The sequence below is a fragment of the Thermobia domestica genome, chromosome 5 (genome assembly GCF_964235325.1).
Source record: "Thermobia domestica chromosome 5, izTheDome1.hap1.1, whole genome shotgun sequence".
In the NCBI taxonomy this organism is placed as follows: domain Eukaryota; kingdom Metazoa; phylum Arthropoda; class Insecta; order Zygentoma; family Lepismatidae; genus Thermobia; species Thermobia domestica.
Genome location: NC_137458.1, coordinates 277,375,860 through 277,403,033, shown reverse-complemented (window position 1 = coordinate 277,403,033; position 27,174 = coordinate 277,375,860). Strand labels below are relative to the sequence as shown.

General features: G+C 34.2%; 1 protein-coding gene across 4 annotated transcripts in view; it reads left to right on the top strand.

Moving 5' to 3' along the window:
• Positions 1-27,174, top strand: part of LOC145686642 (phospholipid-transporting ATPase ABCA3-like) — a 274,059-nt gene that overhangs the window by 133,693 nt on the left and 113,192 nt on the right. For all 4 annotated transcript variants that reach the window (XM_081760118.1, XM_081760117.1, XM_081760120.1 and 1 more), the window contains 3 exons: positions 13,907-13,978; positions 18,240-18,378; positions 26,241-26,475. In XM_081760118.1, coding sequence (XP_081616244.1) covers positions 13,907-13,978; positions 18,240-18,378; positions 26,241-26,475 — 446 coding nt within the window. The remainder of the gene's footprint in view (positions 1-13,906; positions 13,979-18,239; positions 18,379-26,240; positions 26,476-27,174) is intronic.

Sequence of the window (27,174 nt, the reverse complement as noted above, 5' to 3'; positions counted from 1 at the left end):
CCACCTCGTTCCCTTTTAGGGGTACAAAATTGCCAAAATATAAACGTAAGCATTACGTTGTACCACGTGTTTGGTTTTTGACCTAATTTATTCCTTTGGATGAGGTCCTATTACCTTATATGGTAATGTATAGGTGTTCATTCCCTATCATAAGACATAGGTACATTGATGCACCCCGGGAGGGGATTCGGTATCATAGTACATGACTCAACATGTATTATGATAAATTTGGGTGGTCCACATCGTTCTCTTTTAGGGGTACAAAATTGCTAAAATATAAACATAAGCAATATGTTGTACCATGTGTTTGGTTTTTGGCCCAATTTCTCCCCTTTGAGGAGGTTCTATTACCTTATATGGTCATGTATATAGGTTCATTTTCCTATCATAAGATATGGGTACATTGATGCATCCTTTAAAAATTTGGGAGGGGTATTTTGGCTCATCCACTCGGTTTTAGAAATTGTTTAATATAAGCATTTGGTATCATAGTACAGGTCTCCAATATGTACCACTATAAATTTGGATGGTCCACATCGTTCCCTTTTTATAGGTAAAGAACTACCAAAAATCAAATTTCGGAGGTTATTGACCTCTATTTAGCATGTTATATGGATATGTACAGAGGTTTATTACCTTTATATGTTTATGTTCCCTTTTAAATTTGGGAATTATCAAATAACAAAATTCGGTAAACGTTTTCTAAGCCCCATTGTAGATGTTGATGTTCCTCTTATGGCCAAATATTCAAAATTTAAATGTTATTGACCGGCTTTATTATTGAATAAGTACAGGATTTATTACTTTTTCATAAGACATAGGTGTATTTGTGTACCAATCTTAAATTTTGGGAGGGGTACATTTCTTATTGTCATATCAATAATTGATAATTGTTCTTTGGGTAAATCATTATGATCACGTGATCGGTTATTGACCTATGATGGGATTAGGAGTCCAGGACATTGGAACATTGAAACTTTGTAGGATAATTTGAGAATTGCGTCATTGGTATTGATTATTACAGCCAAATATAAACGTAAGCAAGACGTTGTACCACGTGATTGTCCTTGATGAGGTAGTGTACAGGGATTCATTTCCTTTGTTGTGGTACTTCTTAAGTTTGAGTACACACACACACTTCTAGAAAACAGTTGGTTCTACTCAGGTAAACAATTGACGGACATTATTGACCTTATTAAACATATAATGATATGATTAACTCTAAGACTTAGGTATATCAAGAGAAGTATTCTTTAAATTTGGGAATGGTGATAAACAGAATTTTAACATAAGGTGTGAAATTTGAAACAATACATTGAACTTTAGTCACAGCTCATAGTCTAAGATCATTGGTGGTGATTGATTTGAAATCTGATAGCTAACCTTATTGAATCTTATGACTCATAGACGAAAGGCAATACATGCTACAACAGTTTAAAATTTAATCATAAGGTGATGTAATCTGACACTAGCAAAGTTATTGTTAATGCAATTTGATTGGATGATCACTATCTTTCCTGCAATCTGATTGGTTGATCACTATCTTTCGTGCAATCTGATAGGTTGATGAGTTTTAAATCTTTTTCTGCATTCAGTTTTGTTTTAACATTTAAAAAATTTGAAACTTTGGTTTGACATTTTTTCGTTTCCAAATTTTTTGTTTAAAATTTTTTGTTTCGAAATTTTTGTTTGAAAATTTTGTTTCAAAATTTTGTTTGAAACTTTTCGTTTGAAATTTTTGTTTGAAAAATTTTTGTTTGAAAATTTTGTTTAAAATTTTTTGTTTGAAATTTTTCGTTTCCAAATTTTTTGTTTGAAATTTTTTGTTTCAAAATTTTGTTTGAAATTTTTTCGCTTCAAAATTTTGTTTGAATTTTTTTCGTTTGAAATTTTTTGTTTGAATTTTTTTCGTTTCAAAATTTTGTTTCAAAGATTTTTGTTTGAAATTTTTGTTTCAAAGTTTGAGTTGACATTTTTAAAAGTTTGTGCACTTATTAGTAAAGAACTGGAACTGTTTAGAGCAAAAACCTCTGGCAACATTGTGGTGCAATAGTACACGTCAGAACCTGGGGTTGTACTTGAAATGAAAAAACACAATTCATTGAAATGGATCATTTTATTACACTCCACATACATCCATACCAGATAGTGGTTCTGGATATTGTCGATACAATGTATTTTGAACTTCTTGCACTAGTTTGTCTTTAGCATATAATTTTAATTCCAATTGAAGTCTTTTAAGGTCTAATGCAATATCAATTGGTGGAAACTCAATGTCCATTTGATCACAAATAAACTGTTTATCAATACAGTTATGCACCCACGAACGATGTTGACAACCATCACAATATCTAGATACATGTTGTACAATATGCATAACACATTTTTCAAAATAGTACTTTTTCAGGAATATACTTGTTTTGTTGCACACTTCCACTGCATGTTTAACACACTGAAATACGCTGATGAATTTGTTCCATTCAGTTTGTGTTAGATACACCATGTTGCGAGGGACATGGAATGTACTCTTTTTACGTAACAGCACCATCTTCTCTTCGAGGACTGTACGCAGCACCACTTCATGATTTGAGCCTAATGATTTGACTATGGTCACATTTAGCTCATCATGAAAATAATCGTTCATTTGGTCGATTCGTGAACATAATATTTGCCATTCTTCACAGGTCAGTTGTACACCAAATTGTTCTGCTTTGCCCAATCGAATCACAGGTTCAAATGTTCTAGCACTGATACCAATCATCACATGTTTTGTTTGAAATATATTTATTGGATAATAGCTTGCGAAGATGAATTCTTTATCGTTAGAAGTACACATCTTTCCTCCTGAAAAGCACTTGCTCAAATGATTTCGTGGGATGACACTGTATTTGCTGGTTTATAGTTATTGCTGACGTCATTGGTAAGGAATGTGCTGACGTTTGAATTCATGATTTCATCACAGTTGCTGACGTCATGCCGACCAACCAAATTCATACAACTACGGCTGACGTCATTGGAAAGAAATGTGCTGACGTTTGAATTCATGATTTTGCTGACGAATCTGGCTGTGTACTAAATTCAAGTTGATGACTTCGACCCAAAAATCCTTTGTAACATAAAGATACAGATCCAGTATTTAAGAAACGCAGCAGTTCTTCTTGTTTTGATGCTTCCATGGGTAAATATCTTGCTGGTAAAATTATATTCTTATCATTTTCAAGCTTCACTACGATTCTTAATCCAAACTTTGTAGGGATCATTTGGCTAGCTAAGATTCTATAAGGTACATTCTGTTGTAAATCAGTAATCTTGGTAAATGATTTCATCACATCACGTGTGTTTAGAAACTGCAGACAAGTAGCCATGATGACGTTATCATGAATACTAACGCGAACGATACTTATATATGATGCAAAACTGATGACGTTGCATTATCATGTTCTGACGTGCACCACAATGTTGCCAGAGGTTTTAGTTCTAAACAGTTCCGGTTCTTTACTAATGAGTGCACAAACTTTTAAAAATGTCAAACAAAAATTTCAAAAAAAAAAATTTCAAACAAAAATTTTCAAAAAAAATTTGAAACAAAATTTTCCAAACAAAACTGTTCAAACAAAAATTTTTTAAACAGAAAAAAATTTTGGAAACGAAAAATTTCAAACGAAAAAATTTTAAACAAAAAAAATTTTGAAACAAAAATTTACAAACAAAAAAATTTCAAACAAAATTTTCAAACAAAAATTTTTTTTCAAACAAAAATTTCAAACGAAAAGTTTCAAACAAAAAATTTCAAGCAAAAAAATTTCAAACTAAAAAATTTTACGTTTCACGGTTAACCGTCAAACTTTATCCGGTTTTTAACTATTCGATTAACAAATAAACGGTTTTGATCATATTTATCAGTGAGTGCAAAATGTTGAACGAAACCAAGATTTTTAAATGTTAAACAAAACTTAAAACTGAATACAGCAAAGATTTGAAAATCATCAACCTATCAGATTGCACGAAAGATAGTGATCAACCAATCAGATTGCAGGAAAGATAGTGATCATCCAATCAAATTGCATTAACAATAACTTTGCTAGTGTCAGATTACATCACCTTATGATTAAATTTTAAACTGTTGTAGCATGTATTGCCTTTCGTCTATGAGTCATAAGATTCAATAAGGTTAGCTATCAGATTTCAAATCAATCACCACCAATGATCTTAGACTATGAGCTGTGACTAAAGTTCAATGTATTGTTTCAAATTTCACACCTTATGTTAAAATTCTGTTTATCACCATTCCCAAATTTAAAGAATACTTCTCTTGATATACCTAAGTCTTAGAGTTAATCATATCATTATATGTTTAATAAGGTCAATAATGTCCGTCAATTGTTTACCTGAGTAGAACCAACTGTTTTCTAGAAGTGTGTGTTTGTACTCAAACTTAAGAAGTACCACAACAAAGGAAATGAATCCCTGTACACTACCTCATCAAGGACAATCACGTGGTACAACGTCTTGCTTACGTTTATATTTGGCTGTAATAATCAATACCAATGACGCAATTCTCAAATTATCCTACAAAGTTTCAATGTTCCAATGTCCTGGACTCCTAATCCCATCATAGGTCAATAACCGATCACGTGATCATAATGATTTACCCAAAGAACAATTATCAATTATTGATATGACAATAAGAAATGTACCCCTCCCAAAATTTAAGATTGGTACACAAATACACCTATGTCTTATGAAAAAGTAATAAATCCTGTACTTATTCAATAATAAAGCCGGTCAATAACATTTAAATTTTGAATATTTGGCCATAAGAGGAACATCAACATCTACAATGGGGCTTAGAAAACGTTTACCGAATTTTGTTATTTGATAATTCCCAAATTTAAAAGGGAACATAAACATATAAAGGTAATAAACCTCTGTACATATCCATATAACATGCTAAATAGAGGTCAATAACCTCCGAAATTTGATTTTTGGTAGTTCTTTACCTATAAAAAGGGAACGATGTGGACCATCCAAATTTATAGTGGTACATATTGGAGACCTGTACTATGATACCAAATGCTTATATTAAACAATTTCTAAAACCGAGTGGATGAGCCAAAATACCCCTCCCAAATTTTTAAAGGATGCATCAATGTACCCATATCTTATGATAGGAAAATGAACCTATATACATGACCATATAAGGTAATAGAACCTCCTCAAAGGGGAGAAATTGGGCCAAAAACCAAACACATGGTACAACATATTGCTTATGTTTATATTTTAGCAATTTTGTACCCCTAAAAGAGAACGATGTGGACCACCCAAATTTATCATAATACATGTTGAGTCATGTACTATGATACCGAATCCCCTCCCGGGGTGCATCAATGTACCTATGTCTTATGATAGGGAATGAACACCTATACATTACCATATAAGGTAATAGGACCTCATCCAAAGGAATAAATTAGGTCAAAAACCAAACACGTGGTACAACGTAATGCTTACGTTTATATTTTGGCAATTTTTGTACCCCTAAAAGGGAACGAGGTGGACCACCCAAATTTATCATAATACATGTTAGGGTCCAGTACTATAATACCAAATGTTTAAATTGGGCAATTTCCAAAATTTAAGGGGTGGGCCAAAGTACCCCTCCCAAATTTTTAAAGGAGTGTACAAACATACCCATATCTTATGAAAGGTAATGGACTCCTATATATGACCATATAACTATATAGGATAATAACACCTCATCAAAGGAAATAAAATCGACAAAAAAACCAAACACGTGGTACTACATATTGCTTACGTTTATATTTTGGCAATTTTGTACCCCTAGAAGGGAACGAGGTGGACCACCCAAATTTATCATAATACATATTAGGGTCCAGTACTATAATACCAAATATATAAAATGAGCAATTTCTAAAATTTAAGGGGTGGGCCAAAGTATCCCTCCCAAATTTTTAAAGGAGTGCACAAATGTACCTATGTCTTATGATAGGGAATAGACCCCTATACATAACCATATAACCATATAAGGTAATAGGCCCTCATCCAAGAGGATAAATTGGGCCAAAAGACCAAACACGTGGTACAACGTATTGCTTACGTTTATATTTTGACAATTTTGTACCCCTAAAAGGGAACGAGGTGGACCACCCAAATTTATCATAATACATGTTAGGATCCGGTACTATAATACCAAATGTTTAAATTGGGCAATTTCCAAAATTTAAGGGGTGGGCCAAAGTACCCCTCCCAGATTTTTAAAGGAGTGCACAAATATACCCATATCTTATGAAAGGTAATGGACCCCTATACATGACCATATAACTATATAGGATAATAACACCTCATCAAAGGGGATAAAATCGACCAAAAACCAAACACGTGGTATAACGTATTGCTTACGTTTATATTTTGACAATTTTGTACCCCTAGAAGGGAACGAGGTGGACCACCCAAATTTAACCTAATACATGTTAGGATCCGGTACTATAATACCAAATGTTTAAATTGGGCAATTTCCAAAATTTAAGGGGTGGGCCAAGGTACCCCTCCCGGGGTGCACCAATGTACCTATGTCTTATGATAGATAATGAACCCCTATACATGACCATATAATCATATAAGGTAATAGAACCTCATCAAAGGGGGATAAAATGTACCAAATACCAAACACGTGGTTGTACTAAAATTTTGGCAATTTTGTACCCCTAAAAGGGAACGAGGTGGACCACCCAAATTTATAGTGATCTATATTAGTGTTCTATACTATAATACCAAATGTTTAAATTGGGCAATTTCCAAAATTAAAGGGGTGGGCCAAGGTACCCCTCCCAAAATTTTAAAGGGGTGCACAAATGTACCTATGTCTTATGATAGGTAATGGACCCCTATACATGACCATATAATCATATAAGGTAATAGGACCTCATCCAAGGAGATAAATTAGGTCGAAAACCAAACACGTGGTACAACGTATTGCTTACGTTTATAGTTTTGGCAATTTTGTACCCCTCGAAGGGAACGAGGTGGACCACCCAAATTTATCATGATACATATTAGGGTCCGGTACTATAATACACAATGTTGAAATTGGGCAATTTCCAAAATTGAAGGGGTGGGCCATGGTACCCCTCCCAAATTTTTCAAGGGGTGCATTAATATACCCATGTCTTATGAAAGGTAATGGACCCCTGTATACGCCCATATAACTATATAGGGTAATAACACCTCATCCAAGGGGATAAATTAGGTCAAAAACCCCCGAAATTTAAATTTTTGGCAATTTTTTACCCATAAAAGGGAACGACATAGACACCCAATACTGATAGAGGTACATACTATGGTCCTAGGCTACCATACCAAATTTTTAAATTTGGCAATTTTCAAAATTTAAGGGGGGTGGTCCTATGTACCCCTGCCAAAATTTAGGGGGTGGGCCAAGGTACCCCTGCCAAAATTTAGAGGGGGTGGTCCTAGGTACCCCTAGGTCATTGACCCCGGGCCAAGGTCATTGACCTTTGACCTATGACGTCACAAAGGTCGGGGTCAAAGTCCAAAGTGAGGCAAAGTAACGCCATTACTACTTTGTAACTCTATTTCACGGATACGCCTCGTAACAATAATAATTTTATTATTATAATTATGATAATTTGAATTTATTTTAGATTAGTGACCACAGCCTAAGCCATAACTGGTCACGAATATACAAACAAAATACAATGGAGGATTACATCATAATACAAAATAAAACAAAATAAACACATTAAAAATAATAATACACCAAAGTAATTCAGACAGGTACAATACTATATGTCATTCGTAGACTACATATAAATAATCAACGCTTTGATTTCAAATATAATTTCATCAATCATTACCTCCATTCACATATCTATTACGTAAATTGAAAACTGTGATGAAATATATAACAAAAGTAAAATATAGTAAACACTAATAAAATCAAACAAAGATTTCATAAGAAAAAATATAACCAAAGAACATGACTAAATAAAATAAACATACATCAAACAAAAGAGAATTAGAATTTCATAGACAATATACTAAACAGGACATAAGCAAATTTATATATTTACTTGACAATACATTCTAAATATTGCTTTTTAAGTAAAGCAAAATGTATGTTAAATAGGTCAATTCTTAGAGATTTTTGTTTATATTCTCTACACTATTAAATAGTGGAGTACCAATTATTTTGTCATTACCCAAGATAGATCAATAGTCCCTAAGATTGTGAGAAGGAACTCTAATAAACAGGTGTTCAATTAGGTTCCCCCTGGTATGTATTACATCATTAATGAACCTGAGTTGCCACAAATTTCTTCTAACATGAAGAAAGAGCAAATCAAGCCTAGCAAGAATCTCCCCAATAGTCATTTCGTCCAGTTTAAATTTAAATCTAAGCCAAGCTAAAAAAGGAGATTTGGATTGATTCAAGAACTTGAGCAATACTAGCAAGATTTCGGTTCCATATTAAAGTTGCATGTTCCAAATGAGATCGAACATAGGCACAGTATAAAATTTTACAGGTTACAATATCTTTAAAGCAGGGATGCAAATAAGCAACAAAATTTTACTAGCCCAAGACAAAAGTTACTAGCCCACATCCCACAATAGAAATCATTTACGTACCTTTGAAATAAATAATAGTGATATTAAAATCTCGCCCGCACCGATGAAGCATTCGTCCCGGGCGAGTGGTTATTTACATCCCTGATTTAAAGTCTTTAGCAACTCATTTAATAAGCCCAAAATTCCTTCTGGCATTAGATACCATAGTAGAAATATGTTGATCAAATAATAGCTTACTGTCCATCATAACACCTAAATCCTTATTAGTTGAAACAACTTGTATCGTATCATGATTAATTAAATATGAGAAAAAGGATACATTCGTCTTCCTAGAAAACGATATAATTTTGTTTTTATTCATGTTCAAAGGTACCATTAGGCCATAGATAAACTGAATTAATATCAGTTTGTAATTTCAAGTGATCCTGACAATTTACTATTTTAGAAAAAATCTTCAAATCATCAGCATACAATAAAAAGAGACACTTCAAAGATTTACCAATATCATTTTTATATATATTGTAAATAAAAGAGGATCCAGATTGGATCCTTGAGGAACACCCAAAGAAATATTGTACACAGATGATTTGCAACCCACATATCTGACCACAAATCTACGACCAAACAAGTAGGAAGCAACCAAAGTATCAAAGATTTAGGATTTCAAAGGAGTCAAGTTTGTTAAAATAATAATAATAATAATAATAATAATAATAATAATAATAATAATAATAATAATAATAATAATAATAATAATATAACTCTTATCAATTAGCAATCAACCACATCTTGATATTTATATAATTTCAATTATTAAAAGTTGGGAAAAATAAGTTGGCTTAAAGGAATGACTAACAACTACGTAGTACCGATGATGATGAATTATAACTGTACTGTTGAAGTAAAGTATGAAGTGCTAAATGATGAAATGCAAATAGAGGATGTACATAAGACAGAGTATAATACTTACAGTTTCGTTTATTAAAGCAAGATAATATTTTCCACAATCGCTTTTCGACGGTATTTTGCGATTGCCAATACCACGTACGAAGGGACAATGAAATTAGGTTAGATCCTTCAACTCTGGTAATGACACTAGCAACAGGTTCGAAAAGCGATTGCAAGATTTTTTTCCGACCTTAAACATGTTATATGCAGACGTTATATTTCCTTAAAATTTTATCATAGTTATCTCATAATAACACTGTATCTTTCATCCATTATTATGAATTGGAGTGCATGTATGAATTGTATGTTTTATCTATATTCACCATTTATAGCTTTTTGCACTTTTATTCGCAAAAAAATTTAATAGTTATAAACAAAGAATTCATTGATTGATTGATTAGTTGAATTTTAATGGGGACGTCAGCAACGAGTTGAAGTTGTGCTGTGTCCTAAGCAAATTTGGTATTAGTAAAATTTTGACACTTCTTTTTATTGGATAACTATCTTCCCACTTTTTTCCAGCGCTGAATAAATTACTACTTATATATTATTATGTATGCTCAGATTCTCTATCTTTCACACGTTTATAAGTTGAACAGTTTCCCAAGAACTCTTAAGTGTACAACTTAATTTTGTATCTGAAATTGAATTTATATCTTACTATACAAATGTTACTTTCAGATACAGCTCAAATAAGTATTCATTGATAAATGGTCGTAGAAAAATTAAATAAACAAATATTTCTTCCTAAGTAATTTCAACTAAAAATAAATGAAGATCGAAACAAACAAAAAATTCACCGGTTTCAACACTTTATTTCTACTTTACTTCAGACAGGTAGTTGCAATTGTCTAACATACTAGAGATTGTAATTATTTGTGTTATTATATTAAAATACAATCTACAAATGTTTGACTATGTGGTAATTGCTTCAAGTAAAAATTTGTCATTAACGAGGCAACAACTCTAAAGCATGACCACACAAAATAAATCTTGCAATCGAAATACGCGACTAGTGATTTGCCTAGGAAACATCGTAAATATGTAATTTCCCTTGCAGATTTTCATAAGTACTTCTAAATGGCTGTGTGCACCAACGAAATTCAACTGTTGAACGAGGGTCATAACCAAGCTCGGTGAAAATGTTTGTTGGACCACAACGTTCAAAGTTATGTCCCGGTCAAATGGTGGATAAACTAGTTTTAGCTTGAACGGCCGAATTTGGTGGTTTAAACTTCGTTGATTCAAGTCAGTCTTTGTATTTTTCCACTAATGAAATTACAATACATTTCTCGTGTTCGGAAAAAACATTTTGCTCGTGGTTTCATTATTTTTTCCGTCACAATTACGGTCACTGAAATTAGACTACCCACAACTCTATGCACACAATCTCGAAAGTCGAAAAGACCGGCACGTGGTATGCTTTCTTCATTTGTTACTTTGTTAAACGAAGATTAGAGACAAAAGACGACAACCAATCAAAGTCGATTTTACAAATTGATCGAACTTAAACGAGATGTACTGAACCTCGATTTTTAATGGTGCAAGAAAAGTCCTAGAACCACGTTTAAACTTGAAACTTTAATGTTCAACGCGTTTGAGTCAACGCTCATTTAGACTTCGTTGGTGCACACGGCTGTAACTCATTTCAGACAAAATTACAAAAGGAAACTTGCGATCAAAATATGTGAATAGGGATCGCCTATAATAGAGAAATATATGGTGTTCCCAAGTAAATTTTCTATTTGTTACTCAGTACATTAAGCATTATACAAAGATTCGTACACTCAAAATTCGTGGCTAGGGTTAGCTTAGGAAACAGTAAAATATGAATTGTTCCATTCTAGAATTTAAAATATTCTAAATTCATTCCACACAACGTTACACAAAGAATTTCGCTATTAAAATACGTGACTAGAGGTCACATATAGAGGAGAAATGTGTAGTGTTATTTAGTAGATTATAAGTATTTTTCACTCATTTTATGAAACGTTTCACAAAGAATTTTTGCAATCAAAATAATGACTAGGTCACATATAAAAACATATGAAAAATGTGTCATTCTTTCATTGATTTTACAAGAATTTTTAATTCATTTCATACAATGTTACACAGGAATCTTCTTACTAAAATACATTTCTAGGGGTTACCCATAAAACATACACAAAGAATCGTACAACCATACACAAAGAATCTTGTAATCGCAATACATAAACAAGGATCACCTAAGGAAAATAGTGAATTGCTTGCTGCTTCTTCGTCGATTTTTAAAATATTTAATTTATGTCATAGTACGTTTCACAAAGACTTTTGCAATCAAAATACCTAACTGAAAAATCTAGTGTAGTGAAAACCAAACTTAATGAAATTCAGTTCGCAACATATTATTTCTTTGGAATTATAGTTGGTTATTCCATGAAGTCACATTTGTAATATTTGAACTATTGAAATAAATATAAGATATAATGTTTCGAAAAAGAACTTTATTTTTGTACAGAAAAATTAAAAGAAAAATTAACTTTAAGAGTGTGTTAACTTTAAGATATCAGATTGGTCAAATTTTCCTTTAATTGAAACGACCTTCACATTGTTTATATTATTACAAATATTTTCTTCAATTTTCTTTGGTGAATTATAATAATTTTCTTTTTTATAATAATATAAATTATACATAGATTATGCGCCATTTTTATGAGGTTTAATATTATATTCCGAAACTGTGAATTGAATTATGTGCATTTTTTTTTAAAAAAAAAAGCATATTTAATAAATCGATCTGTTAGTGGTTTAAAAATTAAAACATAAATATTGACGTATTACTTATTATGTACTACTCTAAGAAAATTGTTTATTCAATAACGTCCATATTTAAAGTGTTTAACATGATATAAATCTAACGTTGTATTACGAAAGTATTTCAATATTTTTGCAGTATAATTAATTTTATATATAAATTTCATTATTTAAATTAATATTCTGGTATTCATGTGTTTTGAAGCTCATATATACAGAGTACTACAAAAATGAGTCACAATATTTTGGAAACAGATTCCCTTACTTCAAAGTGAGGAAAAAAGTCCATGTGGATCTGTGCTTAAAAGTGGATAGTTTCGGAGTTACAAGGTGCCAAAAACGTAAAACAAGTAAACTTTAAAAGTTTATAGTTCCACTGCTATGGGACCTATCATACTCCAGGGTGTCTACTGGTCATGAAAGTCATGAAAGTCATGAAAAAGTCATATATTTTGCTTAGTGGCCATGAAAGCCATGAAAAAGTCCTTTATTTACTCAACTGGTCATGAAAATCTGAAATCTCAGAGTATATTTTTATACTTCATACTTTTATACCTCATACTATATGTACTGAAACAGTTGTATCAGGTCAGTAATTGTGAGAATTTCCCCCACCAGTTAGTGGTGGCTAACTGGTACTTGACTGTCTTCCTAGCTGCTCCCCATTTCATCTTCTAGTCTCTGTAATTTAGTAACAACTTTTTACTGTCCAACTTTCTGATCTGCTATTTCTTTACTTCTAAGAAATGTAAATTGTGTATTTTTAGGCCTTTAGACTTATGCGAATAATATTATTCGTTTGACTGTTCACAAGATTTTTTTAAATCTATAGAACCTGGTAAGCCTTAAACCCATACTTGAACCGCAATTAAAAATTTGTTTACTGCCTTTTAAAATGCTCTTGCATTTTAAAATTAGTTGTCAGCTAATCGACATTACGTACATTAGACAAATAAGAACATAATGTGATCTTCATCTTAACCGATGCACCACTGATGGTAGGGGTTTATTATTACTAATGGTAAATTTTTATCGCCATGGTCATGAAAATTTGAACAAAAAGGTCATGAAAAGTCATGAAAAAGTCATGAATTTACTTTCTGGTATTCCAGTAGACACCCTGTACTCGGGTCGAGTCATCACTGAGGAACTGGTATGTGAACTAACCAAATATTCATGTTTAAGAATGTTCCAGTACTTGCACATCAATTTTTTAGAGAACTAGGTGAAGAATGATCAAATGTTCCCAAACAGTCTCTCTAAAAATGATTGTGGAAATACCGAATTTTCTGAAAGATGGATATTTTGGATAGTTCACATACTAGTTACTCAGTTATGTCTTGACCCGACTACAATCGGTTGTACAGTAGTGGAATTATGGACCCTTAAAGTTCATTTTTCTCACTTTTTCGGCACCCTGTAACTACGAAACTATACACTTCCAACCACAGTTCCATATGAACTTTTTTTTCTTATTTCAATGTGAGAAATCTATTTCCAAAATATGCTTTCCTCTACATATATGTTTTCCTCTTTATACATTTTAATGCTTTTCGTGTAGGTGGTGCTTCTTGATGAACCTACTTCAGGATTGGACACTCAAAATAGGAAACTCATATGGGATATATTACAGGTAATATAATGAAAAGTTAATTATTTCCGTATTTTCATAATAGTCTAAGTAATATATTTACAGTATGTATTATAAGTAATATTTAAATTAAGTTGAACACTATGTCTGCAAAAGAATCGAATTACTACAATGTGAATTTTGAATATTTTTCATATTTGCCTCTGCTTAAAATTAAAATTTCAATTTTTAAGTTCCCAAAAATATTTTCAACATTCCGAATACAATTTTCGCAATAACAAACAATTTCCTTTTCTGACAAAATTTTTCAGCATTAACATAAAATGTAAAAAAAATTGCACCGATACGTTGCCAAAACTCATCAATTGTAGCTGGGAGAGAAACGTTGTGTGTGAGCTAGTGAACTAAACATGTTCAATCGGTGAGAGATCAGATGAGCATCATATTTATTCTCTAAGTATAAAGTGTTTTGATTGTTTTGTGTCTATTTTCTGAAAAGTATTTTCTGTACTTCTGGGTTCCGTAAAGTTCGAGGTGGAACAGACTGTAAAAGGTTTGGAAATCGTGATAAATGTTGGGTTGTGAAATTAATTCATGATTTTTCAATTCATTCGCAAGTTCAAACTGCCATAATTGCCTGAAGCTGAGTGGAATTATTTGAAATAGAAACATCCATTACACTGGTATTTAAAAAATCTGTCAGAAGATGAAAATAATTTTTTTAAAAAGGTAATTCGCCCCCCTGAAACCTGATCTAATTGCAGAATTTCCACATCGGCCTCAGTTTTCATGTGAACATGGTTTCTGCATATGCACATTGCAGCTTACGTAAATACATGTGATTCCATGTACTTTTCGTTAGGACATAGTTTCGCAACAATAGTTCCTAAGGTAAATTGTTTAAAAATCGGTGTTAGTACGTAAAAGAATCAGACGGGAAGCGGTGATGTTCTTTGTTAATACACTCATTTTTAGTTTTGGGTTCGTAGATTCGATCCCCGTTTGGACTTTTTTTTGAATACTGGTAAACCGCGTGTTTTGGAACCCACGTTTAGAAGTCCCGTCTCATATAACTTAGGTGCTGAACAGGAAGTTAAACTGAAAAATAAAATTAAATTACAGAAATCAAAGCGATGAGCAACTTAGAAGTAGAAGGAAGTTAAGAAATTTACCCAAAAAAGGGTAAATTCCCTTATTCCTTCCCGATTTCCCGCGAAACTTTACCTCAGAAACTTCTCGTCGTAATGTCCAGCAGTATTCGGACAACATTACTGAACTCCACTTGCCTAGAAAACGCTTTTCCATTTGATAAACAACTTGGTGAAAGCGTTCATCATGTTCGTCACTGGTGGTACCAAAGTTATCTGGGAATAAGTCCAAATGATTCTTCAGGAAATGCAGTTTAAGTAACATGTTACATCCCATACGGTAGTAGGACCTCACGAGTTCATGTACGATATCACGATGTGGTCGCTGTCTTATGGGTGCCTAACAAGTTCTTGCTGATACTTACAAAAGACAGCCATACCTTTTTTCGTCATTCAGAAATCAACGAAATTCTCATTATTCATTCCTTTCTTAATTTACGATCATACAAATATTTCTTCCTTTTAGCATCACTAATTTTTGGGAACTTCTGTCGCAAATACATGAATTTACGTGATGTTTGGACCATGGCTTTCACAAAACGTTTGGTAAGACCTAATTTGATGTGCAGTGGAGGTAGATACACATTTTTAGAGTCAATAAGAGGAATGTTCACCGTATTCTATTTTTATATCCAGGTAGAAGTTAATTGCGAGCAGGACATTTTTCCCCCACAATGTTGATTTTTTTTATCCCTGCTGTCCCAGTCGATAGAAAACAGCAGTACTTCGGGCACTCCAACTGCATTCCAAGCAAAAAGGCTATTATCTTTAGATCTCTAATGTAAATTTCATTTGTATTTTTCATATTTGATAAGTGTGAGAAGCAATTTAAATCTCATAAATTTCCTTAACGTTACCGGCATGAGCAGTCGATTTTTTCCCATTGTGGAGAAGTTCTGCTTTAAAAGTAACTTTACTGGAATTCATGAATAGACGCCACTCATTTACACTGTATGTATGACCAAGAGTTTCCATAACGGATTCGATGTTGTTACAGAAAACAATGTCACCTTCTCAAGAACTAGCATGCCGGTCACGAAAAACTCTCACTTTTTCGCATCTTGAGAAAGAAGAATTTATTCCTTTCAGTTGCAATTCAATGCAAAGTTCATCCTTTCAAAAAGGGTTCCTTTCTACAATCCTGTATCTCTCCTCCTACTTCGACTGTGATGATCTCAGACTTTGGAACCAAGTAGTATCTACAAAATGCGATTAAATAAACAAACTAATAACTGTTTCCAAAATTTTTCTTACATCCAGACACTTGGTTGCGCACTGCATAACGTCATAATTGTTAAGTAGGCAACTTTTTGCATTTCACGAAAGGTCTTGGTGATAATTACTACTTCATGTAACAAGATTTTACAGCTACCATTTAGTTCACAGTAAGAGTGCACTTTGAAAAGAACAAGTGATTTTGTCACAGGATGTGGCATTGGAGGAATAAAATCACTGTTATTTGTGAATAATAGGTTAAGCTAGGTTAGATTAGCCAAGGAATCGGTTCCTAAGAACATTGAGGAAAAAAGTGTGGCGTACGTAAAAACGTAGGTTACATGTGTAAATTCTATAGTTTTTGGACTTTACGTGCAGGAAACGTATAACTGAAAAAGTATATTATACGTACTTTTCGTATAAGTGTTCCGAATAAACGTACTTTCCATACGAACGAAAGAACTGTATATAAGTGGTCAGAATCTCACATAAGATAGACGTATGTAACATATAGTTGAGGTATGTAACATATGGAAAACTGTTAAATGACAGTCATCCTGTTACGGCATGATGTAACACCTAACGGCAGTGCATATATAGCATATGGATAAAGTATGCTCCGTACTGATTTCTGTACTAAACATAAGGATTCCGTATATTTGTACAATATTCCGCTGTCTGGATAACGGATTTTTCTCAATGAATGTTCTGCTCAAAGTGCACTTTTGCCTAATTTACTTTCGACTTTCCTATTTTGTGAATGTGTGTGTGTGTTTCTCATTGTCTTTAAGTTATTCACTATTTTTTTCTTAAAAAAGTGAACTTACTGAAAAACTTAAATTGAAAATTTTTATTGTATTTTTCACTTCAAATTACAGCAGCAGTAGTGACACCTCATAAAGGTTCTAGAGAGCTTTCATCTCCATGCAGTTATATGAAAAGAGGAAGTTACGAGGGTGATTCAAAAAGTAATGCCTACAAGGTGATATCTTTATTTTTGTTTGACAGATAGCACCGATACAGGTATTCATGCTGTCGGCGAAAGATAGTGGTGGCTGCTGGCGACAATATTGCCGAACTGCTGCTTCCACCTCCGCGTCTCAACTGTAGTGTTGGTCCTTAAGGTAATCCTTAAGTTTGGTTAAGAGTCAAGTCGCAAACACAAGATCCGGACTATAGGCACGATGAGGCAGAATGTCAACAACACTTTGCCAGCAGATGGGACAACTTTGATTTTTTTTTTTTTTTTTTTTTTTGGCAGAGGAGAGGACGTGTGGCGGTCCTTCATCGACTAACACTTTGTTTCCGGGTTGTAATGGTGTATCCACGACTTGTCGCCGGCGATGAATGTTCCGGGTGTACAACCTTCCGCAGTCAGAAATTCAATGACAGTCCACTGTTTGAACCGAACGCCACCACTGGGTGTCAGAGGTTGCTCCATTACTCTGGAACGAAAAGAGATAAGAATATGAAACAAGTGACGTTCTATAGCTTAAACATCAGTGCATTAATGATAAACAGTTCAGAATGTTTGCATCAGTATTGGCCAAGTAGTGGGCTTGGTGGAGGCATTACTTTCTGAATCACCCTCGTATTTTGATTTCAAGTGTATTAAAAAAACGAAAAAAGGTGTTATAGCTTGAAGAGGAACACTTTGAAGGATGGTAAAGATACTTTATATTAATTACTATTGTTCTCTTCCTTTTTAGACCATTTACTGATCTTAATCAACACCCTTTATATACTATTTATTAAACAAATTAATTTTTAATTTTGATAAATTAGTTTTTTCTTGTTATTTTAACACTTAATTTATTTTGACAGTACTATTTAATTGTAGTAATAATAATAGTAATTAGTTTTGTCTTTTTAAAATTTTTATTCTTAAATTTTGAAATTAGTCAAACTATTCAAAATATTCTGTTCTTATCTTTCTTCAGAGTGAGGTCGATGAGAAAACAATTGTAATTAGCACACAAAATATGGAAGAAGCCGAAATATTGGGAAACAAAATTGGTATAGTGCATAATGGTTCGTTGTATTGTTACGGATCGCAATCATTCTTCAGAAAGCGATATGGTACGTAATCAAGGATACAATGGAAGATATGTTTTGTGGAATTAATACAACTGTTAAAACCGTATTAAATCATACCAAAATACGTGGTTACCAAACTATAATTACGTATTGTTATTAGATCGTTAAGAATTATACATGTATCCACCGTTTTCATGTTATTATTATTATTATTATTATTATTATTATTATTATTATTATTATTATTATTATTTTGAACTTCCGCTAAGCCACCAAAGTAGAAGCATGTGAGAACGCAGATAACGCAAACTTGTTCATTGGATATCCCCAACCCCTCACACCGATAAATAGACTCTGTCATTCGATCATTGTGAAGTAGCAGGTGTGAAAACATGTCCAATGCAAGTGTCAACCACATGATTTCTTGAAGCGGCTGCTTATTTCCATTCAATTCCAAAATCAAACAATTCAGAAATCGTAACCTATGCCTTTCATAAGCCACGAGATTCATGCGGTAATCAAGGTCGTCTGCCACCACAGATTCCCATCCTAAATTGCTCTTGTCATGTACGTCGGTAAGTCTTTTCACCTTTTCAGTTTGTTTGTCAGTTCTGATGAGCATGCAGTTTATCGTGTTATTTCTTATTTTTATAGTGGAATAGTTTAGTTGAGAACACTTGATACCTTCGATGAATACCAAATTGCACTATTAACTGGATTAATTTACAATATGACAATTTCCTTCATGAATTTCGGAAATGCAGAAATATTTTCATAATGATTCAAATAAAATCAAGTGTAAAAGAGTTAAACTCCCTGCAGCACTCCTGGCATATAGCCATCACTTATAAAATTCTCTTCTCCAAACTCTCTGCAGCAGTCGTCCACACGACTATCATTTATAAAGTTCTCTTCCTTAAACTCTCTGCAGTAGTCGTGCATACACCATCATTTATAAAGTTGCCTTCTTTAAACTCTCTGTAGTAGTCGTGCACACAGTCATCATTTATAAAGTTCCCTTCTTTAAACTCTCTGTAATAGTCGTGCACACAGCCATCACGAATAAAGTTCTCTTCTTTAAACTCTCCGTAGTAGTAGCGCTCACAGCCATCACTAATAAAGTTCTCTTCTTTAAACTCTCTGTAGTAGCCCTGCACACAGCCATCACTTATAAAGTTTCCTCCCTTAAACTCTCTGTAATAGTTGTGCACACAGCAATCACTTATAAAGTTGCCTTCCTTAAGCTCTCTGTAATAGTCGAACACAACCATCACTTATAAAGTTCCCTTCTCCAAACTCTCCGTTTGTAAAGTTCCCTTCTTTAAACTCTCTGTAGTAGCCATGCACACAGCCATCCTTATAAACTTTCCTTCGCTGAACTATCTGTAGTACTCGCGCACACAGCCATCGCTTGAAAAGTTTCCTTTCTTAAACCCTCTGTAGTAGTCGCGCACACAGCCATCACTAATAAAGTTCATTTCCTTAAACTCTCTGTAATAGTCGTGTACAGAGGCTCTTAAACTCTCTGTAGTACTCGTGCACACAGCCATCACTTGTAAAGTTCCCTTTCTTAAACTCTGTAATAGTCGTGCACTCAGCCATCACTTGTAAAGTTCCCTTCTTTAAACTCTCTGTAGTTGTCGTGCACACAGCCATCACTTATAAAGTTCCCTTCCTTAAACTCCCTGTAGTATCCGTGCACACAGACATCACTTATGAAATTAGCTTCTTTAAACTCTCTGTAGTAGTCGCGCACACAGAAATCACTTATAAAGTTCCCTTCCTTAAACTCTCTGTAATAGTCCTGCACACAGCCATCACTAATAAAGTTCCCTTCCTTAAACTCTCTGTAGTACTCGCGCACACAGCCATCACTTAAAAGTTTCCTTCCTTAAACCCTCTGTAGTAGTTGTGCACACAGCCATTACTTATAAAGTTATTTTCTTTAAACTCTCTGTAATAGTCGTGCACGTAGCCATCACTTATAAAGTTTCCTTCCTTAAACTCTCTATAGTAGTCGTGCATATAGCCATCACTTATAAAGTTCCCTTCTTTTCACTCTGTAGTAGTCGTGCACACAGCCATCTCTTATAAAGTTCCCTTCCTTAAACTCCCTGTAGTATCCATGCACACAGATATCACTTATGAAATTATCTTCTTTAAACTCTCTGTAGTAATCGAGCACACAGCAATCACTTGTAAAGTTCCCTTCCTTAAACTCTCTGTAATAGTCCTGCACACAGCCATCACTTGTAAAGTTCCCTTCCTTAAACTCTCTGTAATAGTCCTGCACACAGCCATCACTTGTAAAGTTCCCTTCCTTAAACTCTCTGTAATAGTCCTGCACACAGCCATCACTAATAAAGTTCCCTTCCTTAAACTCTCTGTAGTGTCCGTACACACAGCCATCACTTATAAACAGTGGCGTCGGAAGTTTTTTTCAGCTGGGGGAGGCAAACTGATTTTGAACTACTGTCTTGAAAATAGATGCAGGAATATAACATAGGTAAGATAATACGAATATATGTTCGTAATGTAACAATAATTTTATTTGGTTGGACAATAATAATAATAATAATAATAATAATAATAATAATAATAATAATAATAATAATAATAATAATAATAATAATAATAATAATAATAATAATAATATAATGCAGCTGTAAACAGTTTCATGAGGGTAAAATTTCCATCTACGAGAAGCATCTTGGTTTCCATCTTTAAGATTAATTAATTCACTGCCAGTTTTGTGCTGGATTTTGGTGTGATGCAGAAATTTTCAACCACTTAAATCACAGCTGAAAACATAAAATAGTAAAAATTGTACTACTTATAAAAAATGGCTGTTTCTAACTACAATTTTTACCATTTTATATACATATTTTTAACAGTGTTGGAAATGCCCACATGGACATTATTCGGACAATGGAGTTCGCTTTTCTAATGAGCTCTGAATTTGTCTGTGGCCTTTTTCCAGTTCTTGAACCCTATGACGAGAAAAGTCAATTCAGGTCCTTGCATTAGCATTTTACCTGTCAAATGATATGCGTTATAGAATCAAAATACAAAACGTAATCTCTGACTGTATCATAATGTAACTAGGGAATATATGAAACCATTCCGCGCGACAAGATGGGCGTGCAGTTCTTGAAAAATTGAAATCCTTAATCGGCTGTTTTATTTTCTAAAACAGGAATTTCAAACTTTTCCCTGTGATCCGTTATACAAGATCTTTCAAGTTCTTTAGGCAAGTCCTGTGTGGAAGTATGGGGGAATTTGTCGTAATTTGCCTGACGCTTTGCTCAATTTGCTGCTTGGAGGTGCTCGTGAAATTCTGTACTTCAAGTGAGGCACATTGCAGAGAATTCTGAGATGTATTTTGTTGTGAACTTTCTGTACCAATGCTGGCACTAGTTGTTGGTGAAGTTTTTCTCATAAACACCAGGAAGACGTGCATTTTTTAAAACTTTCTTTGTTGATGAGGTTAACCATGTGTGAAGAAGGGTTCTTTTTAGGTCAGACATAAAGTAAGAAATAAAGTAAGAAATAAAGTAAGGAACACATGTATAACATATGCATTTCCTTGCATCTCTACATAAATAGCAAATGATTTGGTAACGCAAAACTTTTTTAATTCAATGTCAGACTGATTTACAGGTTTTAGCACACTCTCCTAGTTAGGTTGTTCAGGCGATTGTTAATGCGTAAACTGAGTGCTCCTTCCGAGAATTTAATCAGTGTTCCCTTTGCTTTGTGTTGTGCTGGTAAAGCAACGATAAAAGAACTCAAACACAAATATCACGTGTACCACAATTCCAACTCTAAATAATAATTGTGCTCTGAAAAATTGTTGCAAAGGTTCACCAACTACTAAGTAGATCATCGACTTTGTGGATGGATAGGATTTTAATTTTTATAGACCATTCAAAAAGTTCGGCTATATCGGCCCTTCACGTGACTGGGGGGGATGACGTCCCTCGGCGAGCACACAACCCGGGAAAGGAACAGAGGGAGAAAAAGGAAGAAGTAATTAGAAGAGGAAGTCACGGCCCCTAAAGAACGTGCCGTCCCAGCATTTGCCTGAGGGAAACCGTGAAATAACCTCAGTCACGATGGCTGGCCTCGGGGATCGAACCCCGGATCTCCCGAATGCGTAGCCATAACGCTACCACAGCGCCATGGTTGCTTGTTATCGACTTTGTAGGGCAGATAAACTAATAATAATAATGCTTGCAATATTCTATAATCACAAATCATCGGGTCCACAGCAAATAGAAAATTAATTAGAGAAATACCTATATTTTGATATTTAATCCAAGAAATTAAAGAGAAAGGAAATGTTTCTACCTTGCTCTAAAATTTAGGAAAGCTGCCGCATCTGTCAAAAAAAAATGTTGATTTAGTGTATCTTGGGTAATATTAAGAAAATAAATTGATTGTTATATATAGGACACTCTGTGCCTCAGAACATTATACCGTATTTGCATAAAAAAGGCACACAAACAAGAGGAAAACAAAAATCATAAAAGAGGAATACCAAAACAAACAGTATTATTATACCAACGCGGTTGGTGCACTAACTCAACTACGAACAAGTATACTATATAATTTATAAATGTTACGATATTCTTCTAAAAAACATTTGTACCGTATATATTTATGCAATGTCAATTTCGGATTCCCACCCTCTTGTTTCTTTTCCTTCAATAATGCTATAGAGTTTTACTTAAAAAACAAAAATATAGAAATAAAAAAGAAAAATAGTACTCTCGAACTCTAGTATGATCACTGGCGCAAATCCCGGGGGGATGATGGGGACATGTCCCCTCTAATCTTGGAACTGGGGGACTGTCCCCCAATAATCCGATTTGAAATCTGTTTTGGGGGAGAAATGTGATTATTTGTGTCCAATTACCATAATGGAAAGTGAGATAAAATTGATGTCCCCCCACAGAATAAACCTCAAATCTGCCCGCCTCCCAATGCTGAAGACAACTCTGCTCCCCTGATCCTCCACAGCATTGTTTTTCAACTTCATAAATATTTTGAACATTGCTAAAAAAAAAAAAAAAAGAAAAAAAGAAAAGAAGAAAAAAGTCTTACCCGTCCTCCCAATATTGAAGACAGACTTGCGCTGCTGGGTATGATTATTGTAATTATTCCATTAGCGTTACCCAATGATCATGAAAAATATTGATTCTGATATTTTTACATACTACGTGGACATAATTAGGTCATAAAGGTAACAATTACTGCTTAAATACAGTCCTTTGCACAAACACTACAATAGACTGTTGCTACTTTATTAAGAATGAATATAGCTTGCTCATTTTTTCTGAAAATCCAGTTCTGTATTTTTTATTTTACTCTCTCTTTGTTCAAAAGTCATATATAATAGGCCTAAGTTTCACCTCATACTTGCATTAATATAAAAATGTTTAATAATTATTCAAGAAACATCATTACCAATATCACGATGTTGACAGTAAATATTTTCACAGAAGACGGAACTTGGAACACGCGAAACCCCGCCCGCCTCCTTTCACGAAATCAAGCTTTTTCGCTGTAAATTCTCTTCGGAAATTAGGCATGTACGCAAGAATTTATTTCGGAAGGAGTCCAAATCTTTTCGAGAGTCAAAATCCAACAAGAAGATAGATCATTATTAATTAAATATGCAGAGAAGCCGGGACTTCGGGGGAGGTCCGGATCCCCAGGGTCCATCCCCGCATACATCCCAGTCGGAAGTGTCCTTGCTGACGTTCGTGAACGTGTCCCCGCTTCAAGCAAGAACGTCCTAAGTACTGTCATTCGTTAATGCTCACAAAAGATACTTTTTCCTTCTCTCCATAAAACTTACTACACTTTGCATATGAAGGGTAAGGGGAAAAAGCAAGGAATGTCCATGCATGTGCTTTACCGGGTGCTTTGTCCTATCTGTTGGTGACTCTTGGTACCGGTACTATTTGAATGTATATGCCATGCACGCGTAGATGTAGAAATATCCATGTAAAAAGAAACGATAGATTTAATAACCCTATTCTTTGTACGCGGTTTTCAATATTAAAATGCCGTTTTTTCAAAAATGTAATTTTGTGACATTCCTTCTTTTTTCCCCCTTACCCTTCATATTGTTTCTAAAAATAATTTAAATATATAGAAAATATATCTAAATGTCCTGTTATGCATTTAAACTATTATCTTTTTTTAACTTTAAAATCTTGCTCAACGACTCGTTTTGTATTCCAGACCTACGATTACTTAAAGAACAATTCTTAAAGAATTTACAGTATTTTGAGACTGTACACCAATGGAAATAAACTAAATTTTCAATTCTTTCCCTAAATCTTTCTGTCTAACATGGGGTCAGAAAAAAGCGCCCGCTCTCATGTCTCAAGGATAAAGATGAATCTGCAATAGAGATTTTTTTCACATTACCATAAAGAAACAAAATTTAGTTCATATAATCACTCTTGTGTCATGTTTTTATACTCTGAAAGTAGAGGGGCAAAACGAGTATCTCGCCCTCCATGAAAATTTCAGGGGGGCAGCTGCCCCCTTGCCCCCCGGTTCCGACGCCCCTGCTTATAAAGTTCCCATCTTTAAACTCTCTGTAATAGTTGTGCACACAGCCATCACGTATAAGTTTCCTTTTCTTAAACTCTCTGTGATAATCGTGCACGTAGCCATCACTTGTAAAGTTCCCTTTCTTAAACTCTCTGTAATAGTCCTGCACACAGCCATCACTAATAAAGTTCATTTCCTTAAACTCTCTGTAATAGTCGTGTACAGAGGCTCTTAAACTCTCTGTAGTACTCGTGCACACAGCCATCACTTGTAAAGTTCCCTTTCTTAAACTCTGTAATAGTCGTGCACTCAGCCATCACTTGTAAAGTTCCCTTCTTTAAACTCTCTGTAGTTGTCCTGCACACAGCCATCACTTATAAAGTTCCCTTCCTTAAACTCTGTAGTATCCGTGCACACAGCCATCACTTATGAAATTACCTTCTTTAAACTCTCTGTAGTAGTCGCGTACACAGCAATCACTTGTAAAGTTCCCTTTTTTAAACTCTTTGTAATAGTTGTGCTCACAGCCATCACTTGTAAAGTTCCCCTCCTTAAACTCTCTGTAGTAGTCGTGCACACAGCCATCACTTGTAAAGTTCCCTTAAACTCTCTGTAGTAGTCGTGCACACAGCTATCACTTATAAAGTTCCCTTCCTTAAACTCTCTGTAGTAGTCCTGCACACAGCCATCACTTATAATGTTCCCTTCCTTAACAGCCAACCTGCGGTACATCCGCAGCAATTTTTATAGAGGTAGTTGGTGAGTACTTCAAGTTATATGCCCGTAGCCAAACTCCCTCTATAAAAATTGTTGTGGAAGTACCCCGTAATTCAGAAACATGCATTTTTGATAGTGCACATATTAGTTTTTAAGGAAACTCTTGACCCGATGATGGTATGTCCCATGGTATTGGAGTTATGGTTCATTTTTTCATGTTTTTGACAGCCAATAACTCTGAAATGACACATTTCTGCACCGAAGTTGGTCTATACTTTTTGTATTATCTTGATGTCAGGAATCACTTTCCAAAGGTTGTCTGTATTGTTTTGAAATACTCTCTATATATTTCGTAATTTTTAAAGGGTCATTGCTCATTTTCGTTATACTTAAAACTACAAGGTGAATAGGTAAACAAAGTTGGTAGCATTAAGTTATTATCGATATTTAACATTTCATTTAGTATTTTGGCACCATTGCTAGCTACACCATTATCTCTTGTGATTTTGTTATTGAATCAAAAGCAGATATCTCGGGCTGATGTTTTCCTCTCCTGAGTATCTCTGTGGATCCGCCACTGGACTAATGCATGTGAAAACTTTTTCTTTCTTTAACAGGATTTGGCTACACTATAGCTTTCACGAAGAGCGAGACTAGAGTTTCTGAAATAAAACGTGCAGTTAGGAATGAAATTGTTGGCGCAGAAATGAGAAAGAATAATAGTGATCTTATTCAATATCTCATACCTGGAGAAGAAGGCGATAACATTAAATCGTTGCTCAAACAACTGAAGGAGAACCAATCTTCCTTAGAGTATAGAGAGCTTGGAGTCGTTTCTGTAAGAACGAATGAGTAAGTAAATCTTTTATTTTGTAGGACATTACAGATGGTTGATAGGAAAAAAAAAGAAACAAGTGTTCGGGTTTCGAGCAGAAGAACAAGGAATTACAAAAGAAAGCGCGTCCGGAAAGTAAGTTTTCCCTAGGGCGGTAAACTTAAAGAAGACACAGCAACATTGAAACATTTATTGCCACATATGCAATAGCGGTGCCACTGCTTTTCAACATATTCACAACCGGAATTCAAACACTTGTCATACCATGAGATCAACTTTTGTATTTCGATGTCGTAAAAGCCAACCGCCTGAGAGTGGAATTATTGTTTATCACTATGAAAATGCTTACTGGACAGGAATTTGTTGAAGGATAAGATGACATAAAAATCGTTCAAAGTAAGATCTAGACCAGTGATCGCCAAACCGTCAATCGTGAGCTACCAGTAGCTCGCGGGGAAATTTTTGGTAGATCGCGTTAACGCTCCGGTTGGCTAACCTTGATTCCTGTAAGATTAATTCCTTGATTAATGTAAGTTTTTTTTTAATTAGTAGTTCTTTTGGTTGGTAGCTTACAGTAGGATTTAAAAAACGGTACGGTAGCCCAGAAGTTTCATAAGTTTGGCGATCACTGATGTAGAATATACGGTGGGAGTCAAATATGTCCAGTGGAACAACTGCCGAAGATCGGTTGTCACATGGGCAGTATAGCCCAAATC